The sequence below is a fragment of the Neomonachus schauinslandi genome, chromosome 9 (genome assembly GCF_002201575.2).
Source record: "Neomonachus schauinslandi chromosome 9, ASM220157v2, whole genome shotgun sequence".
NCBI lineage: Eukaryota > Metazoa > Chordata > Mammalia > Carnivora > Phocidae > Neomonachus > Neomonachus schauinslandi.
The window spans coordinates 112,682,712-112,708,059 of NC_058411.1; the positions used below are offsets into that span (position 1 = coordinate 112,682,712).

Below are 25,348 nucleotides of genomic sequence, written 5' to 3' on the forward strand. Positions count from 1 at the left end.
GTGTCACTCTGTCATCGGTCAATTAACAGATATGTGTTTAATGTCTGCTGTTGGTTAGGTACTGAGCCAAGCACAGGAAATACCAAAATGACCAAGACTGACCTAGTCCCCACCCTCCAGGACCTTATAGCCCAGTTGTGTGGTAGAGAAAGCCAAGAGATAGGTGCTATAGGTGGGTGCAGACCAGTGTTAAGGAGCTCAGGTGGCTGGGTTGAGAGGGAGTGGGGTGGGGCTGCTGGGGCCAGTATTCAGGGAACTCTTCTCAGGAGGTGACATTTGCGTCAAGACCTGAATAATGGAAAGGAGCCATCCCTGAGGACAGGGAGATTGAATGCATTTCCAGAGAGGCTTTGTGTGAAGGGGTGGACAGGAGGCGTAGGAGGAAGGGGAGGCAGTGGGGAGATGAGGTCACAGAGGCAGGTGGGATGCAGAAGCCTGTAGGCCATAGCCAGGAGTTTGGATTTTATCTGCATTGCAGATGGAGGTTTTTAAAGTTATGAGATAACGAAATTTGAGCTTGAAAGAGCTCATCCTGGCTACTCAATGGAGAACTGAAGTCCCCGTGGTGATCAGGAGGCCAGTGAGCGGGGCTTGCACTCAAGTTGTGGCAGGCAGGGCTGCCTTTGGGATATACCCAGAAAAAAAACTGAGAGGGCTTACTGTTCTCAAAGCAGGGGAGGAGGTAGCAAGAATTATACAGTGTTCAAGTCTAGCCCCCTAGCCAAGATCTTCCCCTGAAGTTACTGGAACTGAAAGAGAATTGAAAAGGGAACAGCTTTCTCCCCATGTAATTTAATATGATTTAAGGCCTAGGCCCTGTACCATCTAAGGCATCTTGAGGACCAGTGCTTCTCACCACCCACTTGGTGACCATGTAAGAGGCTTTCTTCAGCCAGTTGTGGGAGGACGGAGACTCTGACATGAGAGGGTGGCAAAGTCATGTATTAACAGGTGTTGTGTGAGCCAGGGTGCAGAAACTGCAGGCGCAGGAGACCCTAAAGCTCAGAGGGGCCAAACCTTTTCTCCCCCACTCCCACAAGGTCCCTAGGGCCCAGCTCTGGGTGAGAGGAAGCATGTCAGAGTGGTTCAGGTCTTGTGTTCTGGAGCTGGATGGCTTGGGTCCAAATCCAGACTCACCTACCAGCTGGCTCTGTGGCCTATGTGACTTATTTCACCTACATATGCCTCAGTTTCCTCCCCCATGTGGCTAATAATAGCACCTACCTCCCAAGGTGGTTATAGTTAAGTGACATAATCCAGGTAAGGTGATTAGGATAGTACCTGGCACAGAGTAAATCCTCAAAAATCTTGTTTTATTAGTACATAACTTCTTGTTATAAGATAACCTTTCCCTTACTGATTTACTTAATCATAAGTATGTCAATTTCTAATTAGGTAAGCCCAAGAGTCTCTTCCTCGTAGATAAAAGTGCTTGCCCAGGTCACGTACAGTCAGAAGGTGATGGGCCATGATTTTAATCCAGGCCTAGTGAGTCCAAAGTTCCTTATCTTTAGCCCATGAGACGTTGCCTGCTCTGTATTTTAAGGGGGTCTCGTTTTGCTCCTGATTTTCAGCTGGTGAACTGAATGGGTGACTTGGTTCATCTCCACGTTGCCCTCTCACCTCCCAGGCTGGGAAGAGTCCCAGCCCTGGATGGTGTTGGGCGGGCGGGGAAGATATCCCTTGGAAACTTCCCTGGGGCCAGACAGTGGGGGCCCATTCTCAGATTTGTCCTGAAGCTAGCACAGCTTTCAACTTGAGTCAGGACTGGGGATTACTGGGCCAGACAGAGCCTCTAATTTCTTCTCTGCCTCTTTTTAAATGTTGACTGCACTCTTTCATATCCTCTCCTCCAAATCAAAAACTTTCAGAGCAGAAACTAGGGGCCACCTGGTTCCGCCTCCTCCTATTACAGACAGGAGAGGGAGTGAGGTCCAGCCCAGGAGGATATGCCCCAAGTCATGCTTTAAGTCATCAGCAGAGCCGGCCCCTGCTTCTCTTGCTTTCTGCCCATGCTTGCGTGCAGCCAGTCGAGCCTCTGCCCCCTCAGTTTTTGGGAGATGATTTCACATTGTCCCACTGCTTGCTGTATGCCAAGCACTGGACTAGGCACAAGGCTCGTGCTTCTCAAAATGTGACCAACAGCACCATACGATCCAGCAATTGCACTACTGGGTATTTACCCCAAAGATACAAATGTAGGGATCCAGAGTGGTATGTGCACCCCGATGTTTATAGCAGCAATGTCCACAATAGCCAAATTTTGGAAAGAGCCAAGATGTCCATCGACAGATGAATGGATAAAGAAGATGTGGTATAGGGGCGCCTGGGTGGCTCAGTCGTTAAGCGTCTGCCTTCAGCTCAGATCATGATCCCAGGGTCCTGGGATCGAGCCCCTCGTCGGGCTCCCTGCTCTGCGGGGAGCCTGCTTCTCCTTCTCCCACTCCCCCCTGCTTGTGTTCCCTCTCTCGCTGTCTCTCTCTGTCAAATAAATAAATAAAATCTTTAAAAAAAAAAAAAGATGTGGTATATATATACAATGGGATATTATGCAGCCATCAAAAGGAATGAGATTTTTGCCATTTGCAACGACGTGGATGGAACTGGAGGGTGTTATGCTGAGCGAAATAAGTCAATCAGAGAAAGACATGTATCATATGACCTCACTGATATGAGGAATTCTTAATCTCAGGAAACAAACTGAGGGTTGCTGGAGTGGTGGGGGTTGGGAGGGCTGGGGTGGCTGGGTGATAGACACTGGGGAGGGTATGTGCTATGGTGAGCGCTGTGAATTGTGCAAGACTGTTGAATCACAGATCTGTACCTCTGAAACAAATAATACATGTTACATGTTTAAAAAAAAAAAGCAGGAGGGGAAGAATGAAGGGGGGGAAATCGGAGGGGGAGACGAACCATGAGAGATGATGGACTCTGAGAAACAAACTGAGGGTTCTAGAGGGGAGGAGGGTGGGAGGATGGGTTAGCCTTGTGATGGGTATTAAAGAGGGCACGTCCTGCATGGAGCACTGGGTGTTATACACAAACAATGAATCATGGAACACTACATCAAAAACTAATGATGTAATGTATGGTGGTTAACATAACAATAAAAAATTTAAAAAAAAATGTGACCAGCAGCACCTCAGGCCCACTCCAGACTTGAGTCAGAAACCTGGAGGGGATGGGCTATCTTGCTATAATAATATTATTTTTTAAAGATTTATTTGAGAGAGTGTGTGTGTGTGTGCACATGTGTGCGTGCACACACGTGCGTGAGGTGGGGGAGGGCTAGAGGGAGAGAAAGGGAGAGAGAGAGGGGAATCTCAGACTCCCTATTGAGTGCGGAGCTCCACTCAGGGCTCCATCTCACGACCCTGAGATCATGACCTGAGCCGAAACCAAGAGTCAGACACTTAACCGACAGCGCCACCCAGACGCCCCTACAATTTTTTTTTTTTATTTTAAATGTTTTATTTATTTATTCATGAGAGTCAGAGAGAGAGAGAGAGGCAGAGGCAGAGGGAGAAGCAGGCTCCCCGCCTAGCAGGGAGCCCGATGCGGGACTCGATTCCAGGACCCTGGGATCATGACCTGAGCCGAAGGCAGACGCTTAACCATCTGAGCCACCCAGGCGCCCCGCCCCTACAATTTTTAATGGTTGTGTTTCCTCATAAGGCTATCCAATAATTTAACCAGTCCACTTGGGACACATTTTCAATTTTTCCCTATTATTCTGTATTAAAAATACTGTGATGAAGATCCCCGTAGTTAATTTTCTGCAAAGACCAATAATTATGCTAAACTCTTAAAAGTGACATTTCTATGTCAGAGGGTATATAAATGTGTTTTTTTAAAGATTTTATCCATTTATTTGACAGAGAGACAGAGAGAGGGAACACAAGCAGGGGGAGTGGGAGCGGGAGAAGCAGGCTCCCCAGCGAGCAAGGAGCCCGATGCAGGGCTCGATCCCAGGACCCTGGGATCATGACCTGAGCCGAGGCAGACGCTTAACGACTGAGCCACCCAGGCGCCCCAATGTATTTTTTTTAAAAAGATTTTATTTATTTATTTGAGAGAGAGAGAGAGAGAGCACGAGCAGGAGGGGCAGAGGGACAAGCAGACTCCCTGATGAGCAGAGAGCACGACACAGGGCTCCATCTCAGGATGCTGGGTCATGACCTGACTGAGCCACCCAGGTGCCCCATATATAATGTATGTTTTTAGGGTTCTTTTATTTTTATTTTTATTTATTTGAGAGGGTGCGTGGGGAGAGCACAGAGGGAGAGTGAGAGGGAGAAGCAGACTCCTGCTGAGCAGATAGCCCGATGCGGGGCTCAATCCCAGGACACCGAGATCATGACCTGAGTGGAAGGCAGACACTCAACTGACTGAGCCACCCAGGCGCCCCTAAGGTTCTTGATACACATTGTAAAATTGCTCTGAGAGGTCGCACCAATTTTCTTTCTTGCCCCTGTGTATACACATTTTTTTCATATTAGGCTTTTTTGTTGTAACATGTCTAGCTCCCTGACTTTCTTTTGTGGCCTGAGGAGGGAGGGGAAGGAGGAGCTAAGCTTTAAGGTTTTTACACATGCCGGGAGCTCCTCTAAGCACTTTGTAGGAATTAAACCATTTAATCCTTTTCTTAATTTTTAATGTCAGTACTATTATTACCCACCCCCATTTTTTTCACTTTTTAAAAATTGTGGGGGCGGGGTGCCTGGGTGGCTCAGTCGTTAAGCGTCGGCTCAGGTCATGATCCCAGGGTCCTGGGATCGAGCCCCACATCGGGCTCCCTGCTTGGCAGGAAGCCTGCTTCTCCCTCACCCACTCTCCCTGCTTGTGTTCCCTCTCTCACTGTGTCTCTCTCTGTCAAATAAATAAATAAAAAATATCTTTAAAAAAAAAAAAAATTGTGGGGGCACCAGGCCAGCTCAGTCAGCAGGGCTTGTGACTCTTGATCTCAAGAGTTGTGAGTCTGAGCCCCACGCTGGGTGTAGAGATTACTTAAATCACTAAATAAAACTTAAAAAAAAATTGTGGTAAAATATGTGTAACGCCTGGGTGGCTCAGTCGTTGGGCGTCTGCCTTGGGGAATCCCTACTCTGCGGGAGGCCTGCTTCTTCCTCTCCCACTCTCCCTGCTTGTGTTCCCTCTCTTGCTGTCTCTCTCTCTGTCAAATACATAAATAAAATCTTAAAAAAAAATGTGTAACATAAAATTTGCGATTTTAGCTATTTAAAAAATTAATTAATTTTATTTTTAAGATTTTATCTATTTATTTGAGAGACAGAGCACAAGCACAAGCAGGGGGAGCAGGAGAGGGAGAGGGAGAAGCAGACTCCCCCCTGGGCAGGGAACCCAACGTGGGTCTTGATCCCAGGACTCTGGGATCATGACCTGAGCCAAAGGCAGATGCCCAGCTGACTGAGCCACCCAGGCACCCCCATTTTAGCCATTTTTAAGTGCACAACTCAGTGGTGTTAATTACATTCACAACGTTGTACAACCATTACCATAATCTATTTCCAAAATTTTTTTCTCACCCCAAATGGAAATTCTGTACCTGTTGAGCAATAGTTCCCCATTCTTTTCCCCTACTCTATATTACCACATATTTGTAATATAGAAAATGGAGGCACATAAGAGGCTAAGAAAAATGGTCAATATTACACAGCTAGTTAAGCCTAGAAGTCCTGATTCAGAGCACATAGTCTAGTTCTAGAACTTGCCTTCTGAATCTTGCATAGGTTTTGTTTTTGTTTAAGTTTTTAAAAAAGTTTTTTTAAAGATTTTCAGAGTGCAAAGCGTTCATGCAAGAGACAGCAAGAGTGAGTGGGAGGGAAGGCAGAGGGAGAGAGAAGCAGACTCCCCACTAAGCAGGGAGCCAGATGTGGGGCTCAATCCCAGGATCATGACCTGAGCCAAAGGCAGACGCTTAACCGACTGAGCCACCGAGGCGCCCAAGTTTTTAAATAACTTTTGACAAGTTATTTCTTTCATACCTTACTCCCAAAGAAAGACAGACTTTTCTAAGGAATCTTGGATTTTATTCCCAAGTTCCTAAACCCAGTTTCCTTCAAGAGAACTTTGAAGTTGTATGTTTGGTCTATCGATGCAGGCTCCAACTACTCCAAAGGGCCAATCTACCTGCCTTGCCCTGTGGAATCTGGGTAGGAGCCAGAGGTGGCTTTTAGAGCACCAACTTCTCCATGAAATCCCCAATCCTGGGAGCCCTGAGAACATTCCTCAAATGGGCAGAGAATGTGCCCAGCCACCAGAGCTGAGGAGTAGAATTTTCTCCTTCCACTTCTAAAGGAACGGCATTGAAAAGAACATGGCCTTGGGGTGCCTGGGTGGCTCAGTCATTAAGCGCCTGCCTTCGGCTCAGGTCATGAAACCAGGGTCCTAGGATCGAGCCCCTCATCGGGCTCCCTGCTTGGCAGGAAGCCTGCTTCTCCCTCTCCCACTCCCCTGCTTGTGTTCCCTCTCTCACTGTGTCTGTCAAATAGATAAAAAATCTTAAAAAAAAAAAAAAAAAGAAAAGAACATGGCCTTTAGAGCCACATAAGCCTGGACTTGAACCTCAACCTTGGACAAAGTTCTTGTTTCAGTTATTTCCCAAACTGAAAAGACAGGGATAACACCACCTACCTTGCAGAGTTGTTGGGAAGAGCAAATGGCAGCCTAACACGTAGGGTCTCAGTGAGTGTTAAGCCTTGGCAGCTCAAAGCCTGCTCCTTGCTCAACCTTTATATAGCATCTTGCTGGGGACCAATGCCATTGCTTGGTGCTACTTCTCTGCTGGGTTAGAAACTCAAATTCAGGGATTCTCTCTAAAGCCCTACATATCTCAAGGGCTGGCTGTGCCAATGCTGACAGTCTCTTAAAGGGAGCATGATACCAGCTCTGCCGCTTATTGGCTATGCAATCTTGGGCAGTTTGATCCATCTCTGCCTCAGTTCCCTCATCTGAAAAGCAGAGGATAATTGGATTCCCCACTTCTTAGCATTGTTGGGAGGATTAAACAGATTAATGCACTTATAACTGTGCCTGACATATAGTAGAGGCATTTGCTATTACCATCCACAGTGTCCCCTTTCCTTGTTTCTCTACCAGATGCTGCCTTTCACCTGGGGTAATGGAGAAGGCACATGTAAAAGCCAACCCATTGGTCTTGGCATCCTACTTTTTCTCCTTGTGTAAAAAGAGGTAGTCTCCCTATTCTCCCAATTGCCTACCACGAACATGTTTCCAGGAACCTCCTGGGCCACTTCCAACCGCTAGATGGCCAAGCTACAGGGTGATTATTTCCTTAGGCAAGCAAACAGCAAACACTTCAGCCCTCTAATATGGTATTTCCTGGGGCTGGAATGTCAACAGGAAGTCCTGTGGGGAAGAGCTCTGCCAAAACACTCATTCCGAGGAAGGGATTGGTAAACTGACTAATTTGCCCAGCCCTGTACAACATCCTGCAACCTCCACATGCCCCCCTGTGGCAGGCCTCACCCACAGGCAGGTCGCTCCTGACCTTATTCTTTTCTACTGGGTTCTTGGGCCAAGGAGCCCAGATGTGAACCTATATGAGAAAACCAGACAGACAAAAATTTGCACATACAAAGCAGCTGGACCATTTATTGGCATTAGGAAGTCTTCCTTTAGGCAAGGGAGGGCACCCACAACACTACAGTCTCACCCATTTTATGAAAACTTGAGACCAAATTCTCCATCGTCTGTACACAGCGTAATCACAAAACCAGAGCAAGTATTTGAATTAAACACACTGACCCAAACCATCCTGCTATAAAATAAAGAGAAAGCCAAGGGGAAGGGGTGGGGAGCAAAGTTCCTTCACACTACCATGTTTCAGGCACATAATCTAACAATTCCGTAGTGCAGCACAAAACTGCTTCCCAGTGTCTCTTAAATAAGTCATTTAATTATCAATAGTCCAAGGACTAACAAAAGTTCATGGAAAACGGCCGTACCCTTTGGCTCTGTGCGTGGCCTGCGGCTGAGGGGCCAAGTTCTTAAGAACCAAAGCCTGGCTGACACACTCTCGGGGAGAGCGCCCTCTCAGAATCTCAAACACCAGGTCTCAGCTTTTCCATCTATGAAATACAGCCGTGGCTGGGACGACCCGCTAGGCCTCCAGATCGAAGTCATCGCGCTCCTCATTGTATTCCAGCACGTGGCGCTTGATCTTGGACGAGTCAACCCAGGTGACGAAGTCCTCCATGCTGCGCGTGACAAGGAAGGCGGGGTCGGTGACCACGTCGGGGCCCACGCGCACGTGGCCCTGTTCCACGAAGGCCACGGCGGCCTGGAGGTGCTGCGCCATACGCAGCCTCAGGAGCACGGTGGGCAGTCGGCGGCGGCAGAAGGACGAGGCCGTGACGAAGTCGCAGAGCTCGAGCGAGCCGCGCGTGGGCACCAGGCCGAGAGCGTACAACTTGTCCAGCAGTGCGGCCGAGGCGCGCACGCGAAACGGGTCGCGCTCGGGTAGGTCGCGCAGGCGCCGCGCCAGCTCGCGCACCGCCCGGCTCAGCTGGTTGTAGCGCGTGTAGTCCTCCCGCCGCTGCAGCCGATAACGCCGCAACACGCGCAGCTCGTGCAGGTTGTGGTCAGTGACCTCCCAGTTCAGGAAATCCACCTGCTTCAGCAGCTTCTGCTCGTGGAACTTAAGCTTCCGCACCATGATGGTGGCTCCCGGGGCGGCAAAACCCCAGGCTAAGAGCGCGTACAAGCGGCTGGGCGACTTCCGTCGTCTCAGAGCGCGAAGATCAGGCCGGGGGACCCTGGGCCAATGAGAGAAAGGCTCAGGGCCACGCCCTCGATTTCCATTGGTCAGAGTGGAGCCACGCCCCACGTCTCTTCTCGCGTTTCCTTTCGCGTTGGCCCAAGGAACCCGGAAGAAGTAGCGAAGAAAGGCTGGAGGTGGGGCGGCGGGCGGGGACACGACACTGGGAGGTGTTTTTGTTTTCGTTTTTTTGTTTTAAATTTTCGCGAGGTTTTCAGTTACCAAAAATATATCCCCTAGTGCGGTAATCGTTTCCTCTCATTCAGACTTACGTCTTTTAGGGACTTCCAGGTGAGTCTGCTCGGAGAAGCTGAGGACAATCCTGGGGAAGACGGGTGACCGCCGTCCGTGCTTGTTTGATGGGGTTTACCGTGCTAACCTCTCGTCGGGTTCCTCCCACCTGGTGGGGAGCTTTCCGAAGCCAGCGGGCCGGGGGCTGACCGGGTAGTCCCGGTCGCTCGCTACCGCGAGGCCCTTCACCAGGCGGGCAAGTGGTCCCTGTTTAGTGGGGCTGGACGCCGGCGAACATATAAAATATTGATTTCCCGGCTGTTTCCTTACACGCACAGAATCGAGATTTACACGGGAGCCTCCTGGAAATCTGTATTGTTAGCAGGAATGCTAGGCGGTTCATAAAACCCAGCAAGTCTGAGAAATTTGGATATTAAATACGAAACTTAACTCCTTAGTTGAGCTCATATAAATTAGCCCGACTGGGTGGACTTCTGGTCAGCCAGTACTGAGTTTAATAAATTAAACGCTGTTAGGCTAGTTATATCTGTAAGTTATATAGACTAACCACTTTATTTGCCCAGGCCTTTGACGCCACCTAGCTTCTTCGCTGATCATTTTGTCTTATTTTTGTATGGTTTTCATGTACTTTTAAGTATAATACTTGATATGTGGAAAATAATATATGTAATATACGTAAGTTACAAAGTATAATGAATACTTACGAACCGGACACCCAGTTTAAGAAAATGTCACCAGGACCATTTCATCTACTTCTTCCAGCCACTCCTCCAGCCAGAGGTAATGGTATCTATACTGAGTTTTGTGTTTATTTTTCCTTTTCGCTTAAAAAGAAAAAAACAGTTTTATCATTACACATGAATCTCTAAATACATTGAGAACCTTCTTTTTCAAAGTGGAGCCAGTGGACCAGCAAAGAGCTTGTTGGAAATGCAGTATTTTAGGCCCATTCCTGACCTACAGAATCAGAGTCTGCATTTAACAAGGTCCCCAGGTAATTTGTATACACTGATTTTGCAAATGTGGTTAAATGAAAGATTTTTAGATGGTGAGAATATTCTCAATTACCTGGGTGGGTCCCATGTTATCATAAGGGTCCTTATAAGTGAAAGAGGGAGGCAGAAGAGTCAGGAGATAGGATGATGAAAGCAGAAGTCTGAGTGACGTGATAGCAGGCTTTGAAGATGAAAGGGATCCAAGAGCAGGGGACTGTGGGCAGCCTCTAGAAGCTGGAAAGGCAAGGAAACAAATTTTTCCTTAGAGCTTCCAGAAGGAACACAGCCCTGCTGACACTTTAATTTTAGCCCAGTGAGATCCCAGTTTGGATTTCTGTAAAAGAATAAAACTGGGTTGCTTTGAACCACCAAGTCTGTGGTAACTTGTAGTAGCTGCAATAGAAAACTAATACAGTTTGCTTTTTTTTCTTTTTTTCTAATTGATTTGAAGATGTTCTTTATGTATTATGGATATTAAGCTTTAACCAGTTATATATGGAACAAATATCTTCTCCTAGTTTGCACTGCATCCTCGCCCTTCATATTCCCCCAACCTTACTCCCATCCTCAGCCCTTGCTCAGCATGTCTGCAGTAGGACTCTTCGTTAACTTCCTTCTCCCCAGACAATAAACATAGTAAAAACTAAACTATATGTGTTAGCAAGTGATAAGTATTATGAAACAAAACTGAGCAGGATATAGGAGAACTTGGGGTGAGGAAGGGCTGTAATTTTATATAGGGCATGTCAGGGTAGGTCTTATTGTGAAGGTGATATTTTATAGGGATTTAGCCATATGGATATCTAGGGGAAGAGTATTTGAGGAAGAGGACACAGTCTGCAAATGCCTTAAGACAGGAATGCTCCTGGCATGCCAGAAGAGGAATAATAGCCATCCTCGAAGGAGCAGTGGGCTAGGAGGGGAGGAAAGAGGGTTCAGATGACAGGCTCATAGGCCTTCGAGTAAGTAAGGACTTTGGTTTTTATGTTTGTGAGATGAGGACACTGAATGGTTTTGAGCAGAGGATTGACATCTAACTTATGTTTTAAATGGATCACTCCAACTGCCGTGTTGAGAACAGATTGTTAGAAGGCAAGGATGGAAACAGATCATTAGGAAGCTATTGCAGTGATCTGGGTGAGAAAGATGGTGGCTGGGACCAGGAGAGCAGTAGTGAGAATCTGATGTGAAAGGAATCCCAGGATGATGAGGAGAGTCAAGGATGGCTCCAGTTTTTCTCCTGAGCAAGTGGAAGAAACTACTCATCACTTGAGATCGGGAAGGCTGCCAAGTAGAACAGGTTTAGGGTGCAATGCCTGATACTGTTTGGGACATGTTGGGTTGGAGGTGTCTAGTAGACATCCCAGGAGAGATGTCAAGGTGAAAGACTTTTGAGGCTGGAATTCTAGAGAAAGGCCTAGGCTGGAGATTAAAAAATTGCGATGTTATTGGCAGATAGATGATGTATCAAGCCATGAGCCTGGACGAGGTCATCAAAGGAGTGAATATGATAGAAAAGACAAGAGGACTGCTTTCTGTAGTCACTCTAGTATTAAGAATTATTGGAGAGAGGAGGATGAACCAGTGAGGTAGAAGGGAAACCAGGAGAGTATGGTCTTCCCGATGCAAGTGAAGAAAGTGTATCAACCCGGTCAAATGCTATGGAGAGGTTGAGTAAGAGGGGAGTAAGAGGGGAACTGAAAATAACCATTAGGTCATTGATGACTTTGACCTTGACAAGAATAGTTTCAGTGGAATCTGCCGGTGAAAGACTGGCTAGAGGTGTTTAAGAAGAGGAAAGAAATTGCAGGCAGCTAGTATAGATGGCTATTTTGAGGAATTTTGCTCATGCGTGCAGAGAAATGGGACAGTAGCTGGTGGGGGAAGTAGAGCGGAGAATCTATTTTTTAAAGATGTGGGTTGACTTTTTCTTCAATACCCACAGCTTGTTGGATGCCATTCCAGTCCATTCTACTTGCATAAACTCCCAGATTTACTTCTCCCTAGCCCGGTACCCTTGCATTATCTCAGGCTGTTGTCCTCTTGTGTGCGTTGTTACAGTGTAGTCCAGTGTACCCACACTGCCACCAGGGGGGTCAGCCTGGAAACCACTGGCTGCAGTTCTCCCTTGCTGACTCCTTTCCTAAAGGAGGAAAGTTGGGTGCTTGGATGGGGAATGGATGTTATTTGTCGAGCATGAGTCAGGGCCCCAGCAGGAAAGAGAGAACACACTCCAATTAGAATAATGTGAGGAGAACTGAATAAAGGGACTTTGTCTCAAGGGAATGGGCAGGGTGTAGGGAAACCACAAAGGTTAGTGCAGTTTTCTGAGACTAGCACCTGGCGGCAGGGTGTGTGTGTGTGTGTGTGTGTGTGTGCGCGCGCGCGCACGCACTGTGTTGTCCCTAGGCTTGAAGAGGGTCACTGAAAGGGAGGGAATGGAAGATACCAGTACTGGATGGAAATCTCTGTGAGGCTCAAGAGAATTTTCCCCAAGAACCTGGAAATAAGGGTGGCCCCTGAGAGTTAGAAAAACCCACCCAGAACAGATGTGGGAGTAAGTCTAAGATGCTTGGTCTATGACTGTGTCTGAGGTGTTTGGGAACCAACTAAAAGCCATAGAGTGGTAGCTGGACTAGGATCCTGCTCGGGTGAGCAGAAATCCCATCGATTGTATTAAGGGAGCTAATAAAGATAAAATGTTTATCACAGTATGTGGCACTAATGAAGTAATTGCTGTTGTTAGGCTCAGCTTGGAGAGAGGCTATGTGAACTGAAGAGAGATCCCAGAGAAGGGGTGTCCCAAAAGTAGCTGGAGGAAACATACTCCAGCTCTGGTTGTAGCAAGAGTAGGATGACCCGAATCCTTAGAATCAAGGGCTGGCCCTATTGTGGGGGACAAGATCTCAAGGCTTTTTGGCTGAAAGACTTGTCACACCATCTCTTCCTATCATGGGGTTTCCAGGTTCTGAGCTAACCTGATAACTGGGCTTCCTAAGGAGCAGCTCAGACTGCCTTGCGCTGTTGATGCAAAAATTCAGGTCTGCCTGACCAGTTGTATTTCTCTGTGCAATTTAATCCCTGGGCTGGTAACTACACTTACCACCGTGAGCCTTTGGTAATGTATATAATTGTTGAATCACTATGTTGTACACCCAAAACTAATGTAATATTATATGTCAACTACAGTGACAAATAAAAATTAAAAAAAAAAAAAACCTGGCCTTCTGGGGTTTGTATATAAGCCTTTATTCAGGTCATATGCCATCCCTGTATAGGGAATTGGATCTACTCACTGCACCGATGAAAGTGGGTTTTGGAGCCAGAGGCCTGCACCCTACACCCCTCAAAACATCAAAGGTGCCCACCTTTAGCAGATCTACTTTGGGCCAATTAATCTGCAGCAAGTAGGAAGAGTCAGAATGAGGAGGAAGGAAGTTCTAGCTAGAAGGGGTAGGCAAGGCTCCAGGGCATAGCTAGAAGAGGAGTCGGGCTAAAGTCTTGGTCCCACCTTAGGCCCCTCCTCCTTCAGGAAGCCTGCCTTGATCCTTACTCCACCCATGGGAGAGATAGGTGCCCTCCCATGCACATTTCATGGCCCTGGTGACACTGGGTAGGGAGTTACCGGTCTACTTCTCCTGACATACCTGAGCTTCTGGAAGGTTAGGACAATGTCTTATTTATCTTTGTAGCCCAGGGGGCCTGATAACAGAATGATTACTCAGTTAATGTTTCCTTGATTGCATGATTGAATGAGTGAGACAGACACAGTATGATAGATGAATTAAGGACAAGATGGTGGACTGTAAACCCAAGAGGGCACAACACCTACTGCCTGTTGTGATGTAATCCCCAGTGCCTGGCACAGTGCCTGGCAGTCGGTGCCCAGAGTGTCCCGGATGGGCTGACCAAGGGTCAGATCCCCCTTGCCTGTTCCTGCAAGCCTAAGCAGACCACCCCTCTCTCCTTGCCACTGATGGCCGGCCGATTAAAATCTAGTCCCCGAGGCCGCGCCGGGTCGTGCTTAAGCTTTGTTCCCTGTTGCTACATATGTAGGGTCTTGTCTTTTCCTCTGAAGGAAGTCTCCCAGGGCAGGGGTGCTTCTGGCCCTGTCTGGCTAAGGTACCAGGACCTGCAGCGGCCAGTATCCCAGACCTCTCAGGCTTCTTCCCAGAGGGCGCTGCTGGCATTGGGGCCTGCCCTGGGGCCCCCTCCGGAGAACAATCCCCAGGCTGCGCCACGGCCCAGTTTCATCCAGTCTCGCCAGAGTGGGGTGGAGGGGCACGGGAATGGGAAACGGCTGTCTGCGGCTCTCCCAGCACCCTTCTTCAACCCCCTGGCCCGGGTCTCGGCTCTGGCGCCCCCGTCACAAGCCCTCACTTTGCGAACTTTCGGAGTTTTTCCTCCACTTGCGTCATGGGAAAGGCAGGAGCGTGACAGAACCCAGGAGGCGAGGCGGCGGCGGCGCTCAAGCCCCTCGGGTAAGAGGTGTCTCCCCGCGAGGGTGGACGGGCGGGGGGTCCCGGCGATTTCCCTCAAGCCCATCCCGGAGCGCCAGAAGGAAAGCGGGCGGGGAGTGGGCGGGGGCGCGGGCTGCAGCGCCCCAGGCCGCGGGAGGGCGGAGCTGGGCCATCCCTGCCCAGCCAGGACGCACGGAAGTGCTGTGGAGTTTGCCCAATTCCCCAGCCTGCTTTTCCTCCCTCCCTCCCTCTCCCCACCCCTCACCTCCCCCTCGGCTCTTCCCTCCTTTCTCCGGACGCCACCTCCCGGAATCCCTTTTTTCTGTTGTTTTGGAGCTAGCTTCTCGCTGGCGGCGCGGAGGGGCTGCGAGTGCTGGACGAGGGCCCGCCGCCCACCGGCCGGACACCGCGGGGCCGAGTGGACGACGGACCGCCAGCCGGCCGGGCGCGCCATCTGCTCGCCGGAGCGCACTCTCCAAACTCCTGTTGAGTGTGTGCGGGCACGCCAGGGCTGGGGGTCTGTACGACCTGCGCGCCGGGACCGGGGACCGCGGAGGTTACCTTTGGATGGGGTCCTTGGACTCAGATCAGGGTTAGCTTCAGGCTCAGAAACTGCTGAGGAGCTAGGCAAACAAAAGAGGCCACTCAGCTAGTGGCCAGAAGTCGCCAGAGCGCCTCGTCGCACCCCCTCCTTCCCTAGGGTGGGGGCTGGCCACTCGGGAGGCGGGGTGGGGGAAGCCTCCTGAGCCGGCTGAGGGCTTGGGGGCCGGGGGCCCCGGGGGCCCGGGGGCTGGGGGCCAGGCCAGACCGGGCTGGGCCGCTGGGGTCGACGGAGTTGGCGGCCTGTTGTGTAAGCCTCAGTCCTTGTTTTCCCCGGCCTGGCTGGTTGGGAAGCCGGACACATCCACCCTTGGACTGGATTCAAGAGGCTGCTGCTTTTCTCCATGCCCCTCTTGGATTTTCTGGATTTTTGAAAACCCAGTGGCCCAGGAGGAGGAGGAAGGAGCAGATCTGCAGAGGAATGTAAGAGAAGCCAGAAGGAGCTGGGAGCCAGAGCTGCCCAGATTTCTGGAACGGTGGTTTCTGAGTGATTCTTTTCTATTTCAGAACATTGTTCCAGTGGAAAGTGTCAAACAAATTCTTGCCCTTTCAGAGCTGATTTCTCCAAGTCACTTGACTTTTCTTTTGGGAGTGGAAGGAAGGAGAGACTACCCATTCTGGGGCTGCCAGGGGAAGGGAGGCAGATTATGGACATGATCCCTCCCTGCTCACAGCAGTGTGCTGGAGACCTAATAATAATAGGGCAGTTAATGGGCCGAGGACATTGCTTTGAGTAGTGGGAGGCTGGATAGCATCTGTGGGTGCTTAGACCCCAGTTTAGGGGCTGAGAGACTGAGTTGCTGTGACAGGCCTTGAGCTGCTAGTGCATTCTCAGTTCTGGGTAGGACCCTGTCTCCTCTCTCTCTACGACTGGCCCAGCCATGGCGCTGAAAGGCCGAGCCCTCTATGACTTCCGCAGCGAGAACAAGGAGGAGATCAGCATCCATCAGGATGAGGACCTGGTCATCTTCAGTGAGACCTCGCTGGATGGCTGGCTGCAGGGCCAGAATAGCCGAGGTGAGACAGGGCTCTTCCCTGCCTCTTACGTGGAGATCATCCGGGCTGGTCCCAGCTCCAACCATGCCGACTACTCCAGCAGCCCAGGCTCTCTGGGCACCCAGGTGAGCTCGTATGACGTGGCCAGCCCTTCCAGGAGTGGTGGGGGCAGTGGCTTCCTCTCACACCAGGGCAGCTTCGAGGAGGACGATGACGATGACTGGGATGACTGGGACGATGGATGCACAGTGGTGGAGGAGCCTCGGGCTGGTGGGCTGGGCACCAACGGGCACCCCCCTCTCAACCTCTCCTACCCTGGTGCCTACCCCAGCCAGCACATGGCTTTTCGGCCCAAGCCAGCCCTGGAGCGGCAGGACAGCCTGGCATCTGCCAAGCGTGGCAGTGTGGTGGGGCGCAACCTCAACCGTTTCTCGTGCTTCGTGCGCTCTGGAGTGGAGGCCTTTATCTTGGGTGATGTGCCCATGATGGCCAAGATCGCTGAGACGTACTCCATCGAAATGGGCCCTCGTGGCCCCCAGTGGAAGGCCAACCCCCACCCGTTTGCCTGTTCAGTGGAGGACCCCACCAAACAGACCAAATTCAAGGGCATCAAAAGCTATATCTCCTACAAGCTCACACCTACCCACGCTGGCTCGCCAGTCTACCGGCGCTACAAACACTTTGACTGGCTCTATAACCGCCTGCTGCACAAGTTCACTGTCATCTCGGTGCCCCACCTGCCAGAGAAGCAGGCCACAGGTCGCTTCGAGGAAGACTTTATTGAGAAGCGGAAGCGTCGGCTCATCCTCTGGATGGACCACATGACCAGCCACCCTGTGCTGTCCCAGTATGAGGGCTTTCAGCATTTCCTCAGCTGCCTGGATGACAAGCAGTGGAAGATGGGCAAACGCAGGGCAGAGAAGGATGAGATGGTGGGTGCCAGCTTCCTGCTCACCTTCCAGATCCCCACAGAGCACCAGGACCTGCAGGATGTGGAGGACCGTGTGGACACCTTCAAGGCCTTCAGCAAGAAGATGGACGACAGCGTCCTGCAGCTCAGCACTGTAGCATCCGAGCTGGTGCGCAAGCATGTGGGAGGCTTCCGCAAGGAGTTCCAGAAGCTGGGCAATGCCTTTCAGGCCATCAGTCATGCTTTCCAGATGGACCCCCCCTTTAGCTCCGAGGCCCTCAACAGTGCCATTTCTCACACGGGCCGTACCTATGAAGCTATTGGTGAGATGTTCGCTGAGCAGCCCAAGAACGACCTCTTCCAGATGCTCGACACGCTGTCTCTCTACCAGGGCCTGCTCTCAAACTTCCCTGACATCATCCACCTGCAGAAAGGTAAGAGCCAGAGTGGGCAGGAGACCCCTGCTGAGTCTGCGCTCTGCTGGGCACTGGGGATCTGAGGATGGCCTAGGGGAATGGAGCAGGCCATCTAGTCTTTCAGTCTCATTCATTCATTCCACAGTGTGTCGAGCACCTGCTACAGGGCAGGTGCTAGTCTAGGTGCAGGGATATTATTGTAGACAGCTCTGGTCTCTGACCTCATGGAGCTCGCTGTTTACCTTGTATTGTCCAATTGTTTGCTCGTGCATTCCGTTTTTTCTGTTTCTGTCTCATTTGCTCATCTATCCATTTTATGCTGAGCCTAGGTATCAGGTATCAGGCTGATCAAGGTATCAGGCTGAGTCTGGGAACACGGAGATGACTGGGGCCCAGGCCTTGCCCTTGAGGAGCCCACAGGCTCGTGGGGGACAGGGACACAGATAACAAGAGCACAGAGTGTGGCCTGTCTTCCCACTCCTCTCAAGCTCCACTCCCTGCCCCTGTGGCTTCAGAGCCTGTGCTTTCCACCGCATACCCTATCTGTGAGCTCCCTGTCTGTGTGCGGGAGGCTCGCTGTCCCCATTTTGCAGATGAAGAAACTGGTGTCCACAGAAGGCTGGTTGCCCAGGGAGTCCGTGGCCCAGCTGAGACTGTCCCTTCCTTCTGCGCCTCCCCAAGGACACGTCCATGTTGGCCAGTTCCCAAGCCCAGCTGTGTTTTCAGTTCTCATGGCCCCCCTCCGTGGGGGAGGGACAGGATGGGCCCCTGTCTGTTACTGTTGGGCTGTCAAGGAACTGCCAGGGAAGTGACTCATCCCAGGTCACCTAGGGGCACCCGGGCTGGTCCAGGGGAGCAACAGGGGTTCAGGGCACTACCCACATGGCCCATCCAACTCCCTCTTCCTTAACCTGGCTTCTCTTGCCTGAGCAGTGAGTCAGGGGCTGACTTGGCAGGTGGCTGAGTCCTGGGACAACAGGCAGGGCAGACGTCAGGAGAGAGGTGTGGTCCTCCCTGGGGCTGCTTGGTAACTCAGGAAGAACGTCTGCAGGGCGTGGGGCTGGCTCCCTGGCCCCTAGGCCCTGAGGTCAGGCCTGGCTTGGTGCAGAGTTTTCCTCTGGGTGGGGCCCCGAGGCAGACCGCTGGACTGAGCCTGGGGGACAGCAAACACCACCCTCTGCCTCAGTATCCTGGAGAGTCGGGAGTAAGCCAGCCCTGCTCTACTTTACCAGGAGATAGACTTCTAGAACTTCTCCATCTCCCAGGCTCCTTTCTGTCCTCACTTTCTCATCCTCCTTCCTTTCCCTGCCCTTTTTTCTCACCTTCACATTCCTGTCCTTCTCCTTCCCTCTTCTTTGAGCCTCAGGAGACATGAGCCCTGAGTTCTCGTTTTGGCTGTGTTGCCACTTTGCTGGGTATTCCTGGGACGTGCCTCCTCCTCTCTGGACCTCAGTTTCCTGATCTAGAAAACAAGGGAGGGTCGAGCCACTGAGCTCTCAGGAGGGGAGACTCCTGGGGAGGATCTGGTCGAGAACAGAGTGATGCCTTAGAGCGGATCTCTGAGCTCTGGGGCAGGGATGTGGCAGAGGGGGCCGGCCGGGGCCCTGTGGGGCAGGTGTCTCCCTGGGCGGAAGTGGAGGCATGGTCACTGCTGCGCTCGGGCCTGGGCAAGCTGGTTCAACCAGCTCCTTGGTGAGCATGTTTCTGTGTGGGCAGTGGCTGCGGTCAGTCCCCCAGGGCAGAGCCGGGGGCAGGCAGGGAGGCAGCCCCTTACCCAGCCAGGGCTGCCAGGCTGCACTGAAGCAGGAAGAGGTGAAGCCACACTGGCCTTTCTGACTCCGGGGCAGGGACACAGAGCTGAGAGAGGACATTTCTGAGTTTTTCTACTTGAGGCTTTTTTGAGAGTGGGGGCCCGGCAGTTCTCTGGGCTGGTGCTTTCAACCTTAGGCAGAGGCTCACCCGCCTTCCCTCACCCTGAGGAGCCCTCCCCAGTGGACCAACCCATTTGGGCCTACTCTTCCTCCTTCTGGGCTGTGGTCGGGCAAGTTAGGGAGGGGGGCTTGGGATCTGGCTGAGACGGAATTGGACAGGTTTGGGGGATGATGGGGGGAGGAGGAGTTCCATGCTGGCCCTGTGGCTGGGACCCTTTTTCAGAGAAAGGAGCAGGAAAGTTGGGCCTCAGGTCTCCAGAATTCTGTCTAGTCCACCCGGACATCTGAAAGATGGCAAGCGTGTGGCAGAGGCGGTGGAAGGAAGGAGACAGGAGGCTTAGGTGGGGTCAGGAGGCCAGAGTCTGGACAAATATTGCTTCTGAGATGACTGTGAGGGTGTTTTTCTCCCCTCAGTGTCCCCCTTAGTAAAATGGATCGCGGAGCCTGCTTGGCACTGAGTTGAAGCCCACCAGTCTGTCTGCCCCCTGGCCAGCCCCTGGAGCTCAGTCCAGGGGTCTTCTAAGAGAAGAGGAGCCATGTAACTAACCATCTAAACCCCGGGCAGTCGGGGGGGTGAAGGGGGCCCCGGTCATAGTTAGGCTGGGACAAGGGGAAATAGTACCTGTGCAGGGCCCCTCCCTGTGAGCCAGCCAGGGCAGGGAAGTTACTGTGGTCCCCTGCATTTTCCAGATGAGGTGTAGCAAGGTGGGATGATACGCAGAGCAGGACTTGGGGCCCAGGGCTGTCACCGCACAGCCCAGGCTGTTTCCCCTGTGCCAGACAGATGGGTGAAGGAGCTCCCCAAGGGATGGGTGCGTGGGTAGATGAGCCAGAGGGGGAGGGATGAGGGAGGCTGGGTGCTCTAGTACCACGAACTCAGCTGCATGCTTAGTGGGCTGGAAGCAGGCCCAGGACCACAGAGCGAACGTGGCCATGGGACTCGGGTTGGCCAAGGCAGCATGTCCCCTGCAGGACCTAGTGCTTGTCTGGGGGATGGGTGGGTCCAACCTCTGTGTTCCAGGCCATCATCACCTGGCCACCTCTAAACCCTTCCCTCCTAGGGTTCCGTAGACGAAGAGAAGCCTCTTGCTACCAGCTACCACCAACTGGTTCTTGCCATGACTGAAAAGCAGTCTGCACACGGTTGCACGTAGCGTCCTGAGCTCTGACTCTGTCGGGTGCTGGCCTTTGTACAGACAAGTTCAGTTAAACCTTAACTACGCTATAGGGCGGGCACAGATATTATCCCATTTTTCAGATCTGGAAACTCAAAATCACTGTGCCGCTGAGAACAGTCGTCAGCAGCATCAGACCTGGTCCAGCTTGTCCGTTTGACAGCTGGGAGACCTCCAGCCCAGGCAAGAGCAGTGGCTTGCTGGAGGTGACACAGCTAGGAGTAGGACTCGGACCTCCTTCCCTGACCTGAGGGGGGGGGGTGGGTAATTACCTCGGAGAGGTGGGGACCGGATGCATTATGTTGGGAGCTTAAGGAGTATGCCTGGGACCCTGGGGCTCTGAAGCTTCCACCCCCTTTCCTGGTTCCTGGGATCCAGCCCACAGGACACCTGCCAGGGCAGGAGGCTCCCCTAGGTCCTGAGCTCTAGGGTTGAGGCCTACACAGAATGTAGCGGGGATGCCGGACAGGCCTGAGCCCCAACCCCCAGCCTGTCTCTGGGGTATGTTAGTGTTAGCTGGGCAGCCCCAGATCTGAGTCACAGGGTGGAGAGGTGACAGAGAGCAGGGTGGGACCTCTGCTTGCCCCCCCCCCCCCACAGCTTTTGTCCCCCGTCCCTGGCCCCCTCCCTGTCTGTGGATACCTAGCAATTTCAATAGATGCGTTTCTATTACTTGGGCCTCTGTCTTCTCATCAACAAAAGGAGGCTTTCCTTCCTCCAAGGCCAGAAAAGCCTTCTGGAATACAGGTCCACCCTTACTGCACCCAGATTTTTTCAGGCATCTGGAATCCAGGCTAGTTAGTGTCTTGTCTTCAAGTAGGTTCCTTGTCTGTTATCTGGGTCCCCACACAGATGGGGTGACTTGGGTGACCTGGCATGGGCTCTCTGCAGGATACGTGGTGTCCAACCCCCCAGCCATGGAGGGGTACCCCTGAGCCCCCTTATATGGGGCACGAAGGAGGCTGGGAGCCCCTAGGCAAGTCCTCCCCGGCAGGGCCTCAGTTTCCTCTGTACAAGGTCGGGGGTGGGCAGCTGGCCTCTAGGATCTCTTTCGCTCTGAAGTGTCTTATTGGGTCCTCATGCTGGGCCTTGGGCTGAGCCCCCTTCCATTGCCCACACCTGGACAGTTGGGATGGACTAGGAGGCAGGAGGGGCTCAGGGAGGGTGGCAGAAAGACTGCGTGGGTTGGGAGCTGGTGCCTGCAGAGTTCTTTCGAGTGCTGTGTGAGTGGCCCTGGAGATTCTCCAAACTCGTGTCTGTCCACCCCAGATGCCCCCGTTAGCCAGTTAGCCATGCACTTGCCCGCTTATACGGGTCCTGCTCCTTCTAAAGGCCTCTGCAGTTACTTCCAGCATGTAGAGCCTTGGGCCTGACATAGAGTAAATGACCGAAAAAAGGATCTTGAATGCATCAGACATCTTGAGTGAAGAGTCAAAAGAACACATCTTGGAGGCCCTCAGTGTGCTGTTGGTGCGCATTGGATGCTTCTGAAGTGCTCGGGGGCGGGGCGGGGGCTGCTGTCCTGCCTGCCAAGCCTTCCTACACCCTTCCTCTGCTTCGCACAGTGGATTCCCTGCCCCCCTGCGAGGGCTGAGGGCCAGGCACAGGCAAACTGCCTCCTCCTTCCGGCAACTGGCCCCACGGTGCACACGGTTCAAGTGCACAATTAGTCAAGTGTCTGTTAATTCAGAACTGGAATTCATTCACCAACTGCTTGCTGATTCATTCAGATTCTTCTAAATTGGGTCCCCTGCCCAGGTTCGTCCCCCGTCCCCCATCTGTCACCTGGTTATTACAGGGCCTCCTCTGGTCCCTCTAGGCTGGTGTGAGGAGGGGCAGGGCCTGTTTGTGGGGAGACACACACAAAGGAAAATACCAGGTGGCCTTCGAGGTGCTGTGTTTTAGAATCAACATTGTGATGGGGTGGGGAGCGCCCTGGAGAGGGGTCAGGAGGCATTGCACCTGGGGGCACTGTGGGAGGCTCTGGTGTGGAGGTGGTGCCTGAGCCTGATCAGGGGCCTTAAATTATGCAGAAAGATCTAGCAGGCAGAGATGTGGAGGTAGGAAAGAGCAGGGTGAGTTTGATGAACATGGGGTCAGTGTGGAATGGGTGCCTCCGGCTAGGCAAATGGGCAGGGACCTTCGTGTGCAGGCAGAGGGGAGCTGGGAGAGGTCTGGAGCTTTGGATGCCCATCTTGGCTGTTCTTCAGGTACTGTGGAGAACCTCTCAGACACTGGGCCCGAGGTGGGAGCCCCTTAGGAGCCTGTTGTAGTAGTTCAGCGAGGAACAGATTGAATCAGCTCAGCAGACATGTACCAAGCTCTCCTGGGGGCCAGACCTGGCCCCGGGTGCTGGAGACATTGAGCTCACAGACCAGAGGGAGGCAGGCAGAGTGAGCACAGGGTGGTAAGAGCTGTGGCTGATGGAAGCCCCGGGAACTTTGGGAGGCACCTGATGCCGTGGGGGCTCAGGGAAGGCTTTCTGGAGGAGGTGATGTCTGAGCTGATTAGGAGCCAGTGTGAGAGGTGATCGATGCCTGTGTTGGGTAAGGACAGCCCTGTCCTGGAACTCGATACAGCCAGCAGGGTTGTGACAGGCTGGGTGCCGTGGGCTGCTGACAGTGCCCCAGCTTCGGAGGGAAGGTGTGCCAACGGTGAGGGCTTGGGGATGGTCCTGGGGGAGACACGTAGGTGGCTGTCCCTGAGGGGGCTCGTGGAGGGCATAGGGAGCAAAGGGGGGAGACCAGAGCCCTAATTCCCTTGTCCTCCTCCACTGTGCCCGTGCCAGGCGCCTTCGCCAAGGTGAAGGAGAGCCAACGCATGAGTGACGAGGGCCGCATGGCGCAGGACGAGGCAGATGGCATTCGTAGGCGCTGCCGCGTGGTGGGCTTCGCTCTGCAGGCCGAAATGAACCACTTCCACCAGCGCCGCGAGCTCGACTTCAAGCACATGATGCAGAACTACCTGCGCCAGCAGATCCTCTTCTACCAGCGGGTAGGCCAGCAGCTGGAGAAGACGCTGCGCATGTATGACAGCCTCTGATCATGTGTCCCTGGCCCCCACCCTGTGCCTGGGTCTGGTCGCTGCAGTGCGCTCTGCTCTCTAGACCTACCTGCACCAGTAGTGGCTGGGAGGGTTGGGGTGGGCTTTGGAGGAGTCATGGGTCCCCCTGGGGAAGACCCCCAGCTCTTAGAGGTAGGGGTACAGCAGGGGTGAGATTTGGGGTCAGGAATCTCTAGGCCGAGGCCTGGGCTCCGGGTCAGTCGCTTGAGGTCAGGCCATGGTCTTAGCCTCTGCTAGAACCTACAGAACTCGCTCACCTGGCCACCACCCCCGCGTTCATTCAGCAGGCACCGGGGCCTGCTGTGGCCCCGTGTCAGATGCTTGCTGGGTCCCAGGGCTGCGACATGCCTGCCCTCAGGGAGTCCCCAGTTGAAGTGGGGGTCAGACACAGAAACAGACAAGGGCACCGGAGGGTGACTGATGGTAAATAAGGGCTTCCTGGAAGCTTAAAGAAAGAACCACTCATTCTGCTGGTCAGGGAAGGCTCCATAGAGTAGGTGACATTTGAGTAGTGTTTTGGAGAATGACAAGGACCTGCCAGACAGTAGATGGGGCCAGGGGTGGGGGGCACATTCAGAAGAGACGAATAGCATGGGCAAAGGTGAGAAGACATGAAAACGCCCATCTTCTCTCCCTTACTTTTCCCAAGTAAGTTGGTGCCCCCTTGGTGGGGATTTTGGCCTGTGTGACAGAGGGGAGGGCTCTTCCTCCCATGTCCCTGTCCCTGCCTCACCTTGTCCCCTTAGGAGGAGCTGCAGGCCAACTCCCTCCTGACTCCCCTCCACCTGCTGAGCCTCCATTACCCCTTGGTTAGGGGACCATGCCGCATCTTTTCCCTGGGCTCAAGGTGCTGAGACAAGCCACTGACCCCAGGACCTTGGTGGCACCTTCCTGGAGAGGACACCCAGAAGTTACCAGATATTTGAGTTCACCAGCAACGGCTCTCCACATTCCAAGCAGGCTCGGGCCCCAGTGAATCTCAGAATCCTTCCTATTGCACAGAGGGAAGGCCAAGGGGAAGAAAGACGGGGGCGGGCTTGCCCACTGCCCCAGAAGTCCTGGACCTGCATGTCCATGGCCAGCCTCACTGTGATGCCAGCCCCGGCTCCCTCCCCAGCCAGGTTGTGCTGTCTCCCACCCATGTTTACATCCTCAGGGGGGCTACTCCCTCCGCCCAGGCCAGGGTGTGGGCCGGCGGGTTGGGGGAACTGACAGGTCCCACTGCTGGCCTCCCCAGGAGGTCATGGCCACTCCTGGCTCCTGCTGCCTGAGTCTTTTTTCTTTCTTATTTTCTTGATAAACCTTTTGCAATGAAGACAACAAAAGCATGGCTTTTTTTTTTGTTTGGATCCCAAAGGGATTGAGGGTGGGGGAAGGATGAAACCCTAAGTGTCCCTGGGAGCTCTTAGACTGTGAGGTCATGGTGGGCACAAAACCTCTAAAGCTGGGGGGAGGACTGTGCTGATGGCAGGTGCTAGCTGGGAGCTAGAGGTGGCCGTGGACCCCAGCTGGACACACATCCTTCCCAGACCTCACTCTCCCCATCTCTCAAACAGCTGGAGTCCTGCTGGGGTTAGGCTGTGCTGCTCAGTGATCTAGGGCTGAACTTGCATGAGTGAGGGAGAGGAGACCTGCTCCAGGACAGTCTAATTGACGGGGTTCTTCTCCCCAGGGAAGCATGCCCCAGCCTGGCCCCCAGGAAAGCCTTGGTCCAGGAGAGGTGGGGCAAGCAGTCCAGGGCACCCAGTCC

General features: G+C 52.7%; 2 protein-coding genes across 3 annotated transcripts; one reads left to right on the forward strand and one right to left on the reverse strand.

Annotated features, from left to right (window-relative positions):
- Positions 1-7,615: 7,615 nt before the first annotated feature.
- Positions 7,616-8,808, reverse strand: IMP3 (IMP U3 small nucleolar ribonucleoprotein 3). Its single transcript, XM_021694001.1, has one exon. The coding sequence runs from the start codon at positions 8,696-8,698 to the stop codon at positions 8,144-8,146; it is 555 nt and encodes a 184-aa protein (XP_021549676.1). The 5' UTR covers positions 8,699-8,808; the 3' UTR covers positions 7,616-8,143.
- Positions 8,809-15,241: 6,433 nt separating this feature from the next.
- On the forward strand, positions 15,242-24,913 carry SNX33 (sorting nexin 33). Of its 2 annotated transcripts, none has more exons than XM_044917875.1 (3): positions 15,242-17,182; positions 17,405-17,447; positions 23,324-24,913. In XM_044917875.1, the coding sequence occupies exons 1-3, from the start codon at positions 15,989-15,991 to the stop codon at positions 23,575-23,577; spliced, it is 1,491 nt and encodes a 496-aa protein (XP_044773810.1). In that variant the 5' UTR covers positions 15,242-15,988; the 3' UTR covers positions 23,578-24,913. The 2 variants fall into 2 exon arrangements, with proteins under 2 accessions (XP_044773810.1, XP_021549484.1); XM_021693809.1 differs by having other exon boundaries at positions 15,521-15,530; positions 15,615-17,447.
- Positions 24,914-25,348: the final 435 nt, after the last annotated feature.